Consider the following 8,891-nt stretch of genomic DNA (forward strand, 5'->3'; position numbering starts at 1 on the left):
TATAAAATATTAAAATTTATTTTGATTTTTAAAAATTTGCACATGCACACCCACACAATAATTTGCATCAATATAGGCTGATATAAAGCTAGCACACAATCGCAGACTTGGACAATATGGTCTAGAAGACACCATGGGGAAAGCTTGCACGGTTTGGATTAAAAAGTTGAATTTACAAAAAAGGCAGTTCGAAAATCAAGTATAAACATTTAAAAATGTACAAATGGACAAAGTACAAAAACGGCAACAGTCATCCAAACGGAAAAGAAGCAATGACTAAGATGGTCCATATATGGGTTAAGATGCACAGAAATCCTCAGGACTAGATGTAATTTGTACAGAAGGTATTACAGAATGTTTCTACATTCTTTTTTGGCAGTTTGTTACTCTTATATCGCAAAAAATATATTGATGGTTTAGAGCTTGGAATGGGAGACAAAGGGTGATTGAACTAAAGACATGTTTAATTTCACATACAAAGACATCGGACATTGCACCATCCTTGTGGGTACTTTAGAGAAAAACATAGCCTTTCACTGGATCGTACATTCACTACTCTATGTGCTAGGGTGTTGATCTACATGAAGTACAGTACTGTTTCCGGCACCATTTATATTCAGAACTAATTATCAACATAAATTTATATTTGGCTTCTGTCAAATTGAAATCCAGATTTCATAGATAATTTTTGAGGAAGGGGAGGGGGCAACGTAGAGGTAGTCTTGTGTCTGGAGAATACTGTGGAAAAGACCTATGCATTACTGGTCATGTCATTTGATCCGGTAACCCAGTATATTGACAAAGCCTCCCCACATGTTGTGCATGTTGGAAATAAATTGCTACTTAAAAATATATATATTTTTAACAGATGTTCCATTTCTTTCACCCATCCCTGAATTGAACTGGTTTGTATGGTTTAATTACATAGGGCAATCGTTGTTCACATGTTGACCAAAAGGCAATCGCAGACAGCTACAGACCCTACAATATGGCCATGACGGGACAAAAATAAAGCTCCATAATCTGCTAAATTGCCATTAATGCGACATAACATTTAATTTATTGGAAATCGTGCACATTTAACGTCACAGTAAGTTTCCCCTTACTGCATTATTTTGTAAATTAATTCCAGGGGCCTTAAACGATGGGCAGACACATCCCAGCCATAGTTAGACTTTTGGATTCCAAATAAACATGACAAGCCCACAACACAGTGCACACTACAGAAATGGATTGATAATTTGCTGCTCCTAACATTTTCTGAGACGTTACATGAATCACTACCATCCATAAAACCACACACCACATGACAATGTACAAACAATTGTGCAATTCATAAGGCAAATAACATGGAGGTTGAATCTATGAGGCAATGTACCACTACTTAACTGACTGAGGGAACTTAATGCTTCACCTTTAGAGACCCTGTTGCCTCTGGCGTGTGCTATTGTCCAATGTCCCATTCGGGGCCCAAGGCTGTACTCAAAAGATGCGAGGCCAATTTCTTATTTTTCTCAGTAGTAAACTGCACTGAATAACAGCCTTATATATATATATACATATATATACATATATATATATATATATATATATATATATATATATATATATATATATATATAATATATATATATATATATACATATATATATATATATATATATATATATATATATATATATATATATATATGTATATATATTTATATACACATATATGTTTATTTTTATATATTTCTTTATACAGTACTGCATGCTCCACATCTCAAACTCACAATGGGAACCGCCCCACTGTCTTGCGTGTGCTTTGAAGGGTTAAGTAGGGAATGTGCCGAAGTAATGTATGCAGACCCCCTGTGGAGCAGGCCGGAGCGGCCTGCCGGCTCAGGACAAGCTTTGTGTATGAATCCCTCTGAATCGGGCCAGTCACGTGACCGCACGCCCTCCAGCTGTGTGGTTGTCAATACGACTTTCTTAGGAACTCGTCCTTTGATCTCGGGGTCGTACGAAGAGCCGTTGGTCCGACTGAGGCACTCCGCGCGGTCCGGGTGCCGTCACATTTAGCCATGTGGAGAATATCCACGGATGCCTACTGCATCCCAACGGTAGCTGTGGCGGACCAAAAGACATGGAGGAACAGGGGAGGACGAGGCTCAAGAGCCCCCTGAGCATGACAGGATGAATTGTTCAAAATAGGTTACTGTAATCAATTAACAAAAATACTAATTCTAGTATACAACAGATGTACAAGAATAGAGCATTTGAGCAAACAAACGCCACCCATCCACTGTAGAAAATCTTGAAATGTGAGTTTTTCATGATTTTACTGAGGAAAAAAAGTGACTGCACCGTAATAGAATACGCCAAACGATTTATAGCGCTGCCACGTCTCTTTTCAATAGTATCTTCCCTTTGACGAGTAGTCCCTTTTTCTCTGTGGAATGGGGGGCCATGGGGCAGCCTGGCCCCCGGGACGAGGAGCCAGTGACGTGCGGACGCCCTGGGGGAGAGGAGGAGGCTCTTCTGGGCGGGGACGGTTTTTCCAACGGACCTGATGGGAGACCCGTAAGGGACAGTTGAGGGTGTTAAAAAGCCAGGCGCACCCCACCTCAGTCCCTACTCCCACTGACTCAGTCCTCTCTGTACCTGCGTGGTGTCCCCCCCCCCCCTGCTAACATATAGAAAGCCTGAAGAAGCTTCTATTTCAACGCTACAACAGAACAGGAGAGGAGGGTTGTTCTTGCACGCTGATCGCTACGCACTTAGCGCAGCAAACCAACCGGCCGATGCTAATGAGGAACTGCTAGCGAAGGCAGGGATGGTGTACACATGACCGGGAAATACAATTGAGTAGGCTACTGTACAGTACAGTTGAACGGGAAAGTTAGGAGAGAAGTTTGATCACATTCAGTTTCCTTCCTGTGGATATTTACACATACAGTATATATATATATATATATATATATATATATATATATATATAAAAAAGGATATATGGATATCTATAAATATTCACTCATATAACCAGGTCACAGAGAAAAGAATGTCTTAGTTCTTTTGTTGTAATCATCGAGCTAAAAGGCTCCTTAAAATTGCACTTTTGGGAGACGAATGATTGGCATGAGAATGCTGTCTTTGACTATTAGCTACAAAAGTTATTGTTCCATTGTTAACATGTCGGAATCACAATCCTAAACTTCAAAACACCAATCTCAATTACAATTTTGTTTAACAATGCCTTGTGATATGCATTTGTAGAAATATCTAATGAAATTTGTCTTTTCATTAAGTAAATTGTTGGGGCCAAATCTTTTAACTTGAACATAAATTGGAGTACAAATTATATATATATATATATATATATATGTATATACACACACACAAACATATGTGTGTGTGCCTTACGTTCATCTTAATAAATGAATCCAATGAGAATAAAATGTTAGCACCTGGGTTTTTGCTGTTTTCCCTTATTATGGTTCTTGGTGTAACGCCAACCCATTAAAGACTTGTTACGGGTCTTATTCTGGCAGATCCTACTCGGTCCGCTATGGGTGCTGAGCCTGTCTGTCAGGGGCATGGAGGACAAATAGTTGTGCAAAGCAGTTGCCTTTTAGCTTAGCATGAATTACAGCAGGAGAGAATGTGCAGGGACGAGGACTTTGTCAGGTACAACACTCAGAGATACAACAGAAGATGCCATACTGGGTTGTCTAATGCATGGGTTAGGGTGGGCCATCCACCAAACCACAAGACACAGCAGTCATATTCAGGGGGAGGAAAACACAGAACAGAAAGAGTGTCTGCACCATGACAGGCTGTATCTCGCAGAGCTAACACATAATGTCTGCAGGATGATGTTTGGGAGCAGAAACCGAGGGCACCCATCTGCATTAGACCAGGGAAGTGGAGGGTTGGTATTCTCTGTTGTTCACTTACGTGATGGAAACAGAGCCGTTAAGGTGTGAAATGAACACTCTTCTTCTGTTTTGCCAAGCAGGTGAGAAAAGAAAAAGAAAAGAAAAAAAATGCGAAAAAATGTGGTAATGGCAATTTGAAAAATTTCCACCATGAAAATGACCTCACAAAACAACGGAAAACACAGAAAGACCGAAACATCCTATGACACCTGTTGATTAGTCAAAACAATTGCATTATTAACACAAATAATTAGCATTATGCTCTTTTGTACATCTTTTTTTTTCTTCTCTTTGAATATTTACTTGTGAAATTATTCTCTGGGGGGGAGGGGGGCGGGGGGGGCAACAAGGGCTAAGGAGATGTCACTTGTGGATCTTTGCAAGAAAGCAAGATACAAAACAAGGCTTTCCTGGAGCATTTTTACAAAAGACCATCTTTTTATACTCGACCCCCTGTGAGTAGAAAATGTTCCAGGAGTTCATGCATCTGGAACAGAGAACATGCTGAGCTACAGTCTATCGATCAGCACATCAAAACTAATCACTCTATCGGAAAGTATCGTAGTTCTTTTTTAGTCGATCACACACACACGCACAATATATTCATAATGCATCTCACTACAGTGCTAAATTATGCAAAGACACAAACCAAAAGAAAACTCCAGAAACAACCTTTTGTCTGCCTTTTTTTCTGTCTGGTACTTCAAAGGTGACACACATTTCATGGATACATCCTAGATAGCATGAGAATGCATAACGAGTACAGTATATAATATGTATTATACAATGCATATTCCAGCCCCCACCCTGACCCTTATTGACAGCAGCAAACATCCATTTATTCATTCCTTTATGTTTTCTTTAATCCTCATTTACGGATCCTAGACGTCTGCACACTATTTACAGTAAAGTTCGGAAAAACAAGCTTCCTGCTTTATTTTCGGAAAACGGCATCACATACACACACACACACACACACTCACACACACACACACACACACACACACACACACACACACACACACACACACACACACAAACACACACTCACACATAGATGTGCACGGATGCAGAGGAAGTAAACATGAGTAGAAAAGGAGAGAGTGGTGGTGGGGTGGGGGCCGGGGCGGGGGGTTACGGGGGTACGTATGGGATAACAGGGTGCGGCGGGGGGCTAGTACTGCGGGGCGTGTACCCTTTTGGTCTTGATGCGCCCCGGGTGGTCCGGGGGGTAACGGGACGGCGGGTCGGAGAGAAAGACCTCCACGTCGTCAGGCACTTCTTCGAGAAAGTTGGAAGGAATGAGTCCCTTATGTCCGTTGAGCTCCCCCTGGGGGCACACACACACACACACACACAGGCACAGACAAACACACGCAACATTAGTGAGCCTCTGGATGGGGAACCCATACTCTGCTGGCCCCCCGACTACTGCTCTACTGTGGCTTATATACACTAACTAGAACCATCAACACAAACACACGGCATAACCTCCGCTGTACTGTGTCATCGCCTGGAGACCGTCTTAAAGAGGCAGACAGAGTCTTACAGAGGGAGACAGAGTCATAAAGAGGCAGACAGAGTCTTATAAAGGGAGAAAGAGTCTTAAAGTGGGAAAGAGAGTCTTATAGAGGGAGACAGAGTCTTATAGAGGGAGACAGAGTCTCAAAGGTATTGTACATGCGGCAGTCTCAAGGTAATTCCTGAACCTGATGGTGGTGGTGATTTACTGTATGTCTTAAAATTTCTTGTGCTTGCTCACCACAACGTTTACATTTTATTAAGATTGTACATGTTCTCTTTTAGTCTTGTGTCTGTTGAATAACCAGAATTCACCTTTGTCACCAAACGCCATGGTGTCAAACTCGATTAGATAGAAAGGGTCAGAGGGATTGCTAATTTAATAACTACAGCATGTTGGGTTTCCAGCCTTTATTTTTATGCTTTGGTTTTCACACAAATACAGAAATTGGAGTAAACATGACTGTCTTTACAACACAAGGCTACGTGTTGTAAACTATGTGTTGCTTCAACGAATGAAGGCTGTTGAAACATGAAGCTAGGAGAGGCGAGCATCAAAGGTGCTCCCTAGATATATTTCATACTGGATGTCTTCTGTTGTTTTTGCGCTGTAGAAATCTTTACGCAAGATTATTTTCACAGGCATTTGTGTTCTGATGTAGCCCCAGAGTAAGAGTGATGCAACCGCATAGCTTCCTTTGAACCCAAACCCGTCGCTCTCTCCACTCCACGGACCTCACGAGAGAGTTCAGTACTCACATAGTAGAAACCGTCCTCGTCTATTTCACCGAACACCACGATGACATCCCCAGCACAGAACGTCAGCTCGGCCTGTCAGAGAGAGAGAGAGAGAGAGAGAGAGAGAGAGAGAAGAGATGGGGTGCGGCGAGTTTGTGGTTGAACGACAACCAGGGCTTCCCCACAACACAGCATCTCGCCTCCGGCAGGTTTCCTGCTCCAAACTGACGTGATGCATCCCAATACCTGAGACTCTCCTTCAGAGTCTCAGTGGGACGGGTATGAGGACTGATTCACATGGAGGAAATGCATCATGTACGTCGCTGAAGACAGGGGGTGGGGGTTTGGGGTGTGTGTGTTGGGGGGGGGGTTGCGGGGTTGCAACATGTTTGGGTGCAACGCTTCTCCTTTTTAAAGAAGAACACACACACACACAGCCACGCACCCAAACAGAAGTGAGGCAGGTCTGACCACTGTGAGCAGGCACGCCTCTCCTCACGGAAACCAAATTGAGGAGGCAAGATGCTTGCTCAGGCAAGACGTGGGTGAAGGGAGCCTTAACCAGGGCCGGCCCTGTACACCTGGGGGCCCTAAGCAGGATCATTTTGGGGCCCTGTTTTGTAGTTGATAGATTTGTTTTGCCACAGAGAACAAGCAACTGTAAGTATTCATAACCCTTACGGTTTTTATCCGTACCTCTTTGAACATGATTTGCCACAATTATTTTATTACTTTTTTAAGTATACTCACTGAAACAGTCAAAGTAAAGATTTCACACCTACCACATTTCTACTTTTACTTTACTGTCTGAATGTTGTAAATATAGAAAATGTTCTGAAGCTTTTCTGTTGTTTGTTGTCCATGCATCACACATTGTTTAATTGCAACGTAGTATAGTAGAGCTATAAGTGGGTGAAAAAACTGCTAAGCAAAGTAAAGGTAAATCAGTTAATATGTGTCTAGAGTGATGTTAAGTATAGTAATGTCAATTAACAGGGCAACGCTCAGCTCGCTATGGGAACGGGGGTGCGAAGCTCACTCTCACCTAGGGCTACCAAAGGGCTAGAACCTGCCCTGGGGGAGAGAGCGGGAGAGAGGCGATGTTGGACAAAGGTATTGAGCTTCGATTAGCTTCGTCACGTGCCGTATTGTCATCATTGCGGTTGCCAGTTTGGGATCAGTCAAACCAGCGCCTGCGCTAAATCAAACATCACGCTCCTTGCTTGTTGCCCTCTCAGCAACACCGAGCATTACATTAACAACATGTGTAGGGTTGCCAGGTCAATCAGAATGACTTCATTTTAGGTTATCATGATCAGACCTCAATACAGTCTATGGAGCAGACAGACAGAGTCAGAATTCTTAATTCCACCATTGTTTTCTTAAACTAATAGGAGCTGTATGTTCATAATGTTTCCTTTCTTGTTAAGTAAATTGCTTTGTGTATAAAAAAAATAAATAAAGTACCGGTACATAAAAAAATTAAATACGGTTCTCTTGGGGGCCCCCTGGTGGTCAGGGGCCCTAAGCGGCCGCTTTGTTCGCGTATAGGGAGGGCCGGCTCTGGCCTTGACTGAAGCCCACCTCCTCGAATCACTCCAACACATGGGTGGGCGGTGGGGGGGAAGGGGGTGGGGGGTACACACACAGAACACACAGTACCCTACCCTAGCCTCCAGGGTGAGGGGTGGGGGGTACACACACATAACAGACAGTACCCTAGCGTCCGTAAGGAGGGGTGGGGGTACACACACAGAAAAGACGGTACCCTAACCTCCAGGGTGAGGGCTGGGGGGGGGGGGGCGGGGTACACACACATAACAGACAATACCCTAGCCTCCATGAGGTGTGGGGGGTACACACACATCACAGACAGTACCCAACCTCCAGGGTGAGGGGTGGGGGGTACACACACAGAACAGACAGTACTGTTGCCTCCAGGGTGAGGGGTGGGGGGTACACACACAGAACAGACAGTATGGAGGCCTCCAGGGTGAGGGGTGAGGGGTACACACAAAGAACACACAGTACCGTAGCCTCCATCACTCACCTCCTCATTCAGCCTGCGACCATCATACTGTGTCGGTGGCCAATGGAAAGGTCAAAGTGAGTCAAACCAGGGCGAGGGGGAGCTAGCTACTAAGTTACTAATGAACATGAGCTGACAAACCAAGAAGCTATCTTCATGGTTTGAGTGACTATTTCAGTTCAACTTCTCACTACAGTAAAAATTGACTCACATTAACATTACCAAAACCAAAGCAATGCACCAGTAACACAGACTTAAAGACCAAAGTTTAAAAAAAAACTTAAGTGTGGATTGCAGCAGTTGAACTTTTCACTTCCATTCATCCTAAGTTGTTCAAAATGAGCCCTGCTGTGTTAACTGTGTATTTGTCTGTCTCTCTGACTGTCTTTCTGTCTGTGTGTATGGGGTGTGTGGGTGTCTTGGAGGATGTCTGTCTCGAAGTGTGTGTGTGTGTGTGTGTGTGTGTGTGTGTGTGTGTGTGTGTGTGTGTGTGTGTGTGTGTGTGTGTGTGTGTGTGTGTGTGTGTGAGTGTGTGTGTGTGTGAGTGTGTGTGTCTGTCTGTCTCTGTCTGTCTGTCTCTGTGTGTGTGTGTGTGTCTGTCTGTTTGTATGTGTGTGCGTGTGTGTGTGTATTTGTATTTGTGTATCTGTCTCTGTGTGTGTACATCTGTGTGTGTGTGTGTGT

The 8,891-nt window shown here is 43.4% G+C and overlaps 1 protein-coding gene across 1 annotated transcript in view; it reads right to left on the minus strand.

Annotated features, from left to right (window-relative positions):
* Positions 1-3,956: 3,956 nt before the first annotated feature.
* The window catches only part of rimbp2b (RIMS binding protein 2b), a 64,152-nt gene continuing 59,217 nt past the window's right edge, over positions 3,957-8,891 (minus strand). Inside the window, 4 exon segments of the mRNA XM_056592622.1 lie at positions 3,957-3,983; positions 5,115-5,249; positions 6,200-6,271; positions 8,229-8,255. Coding sequence (XP_056448597.1) covers positions 3,957-3,983; positions 5,115-5,249; positions 6,200-6,271; positions 8,229-8,255 — 261 coding nt within the window.

The sequence above is a fragment of the Gadus chalcogrammus genome, chromosome 6, assembly GCF_026213295.1.
Source record: "Gadus chalcogrammus isolate NIFS_2021 chromosome 6, NIFS_Gcha_1.0, whole genome shotgun sequence".
NCBI classification, from domain to species: domain Eukaryota; kingdom Metazoa; phylum Chordata; class Actinopteri; order Gadiformes; family Gadidae; genus Gadus; species Gadus chalcogrammus.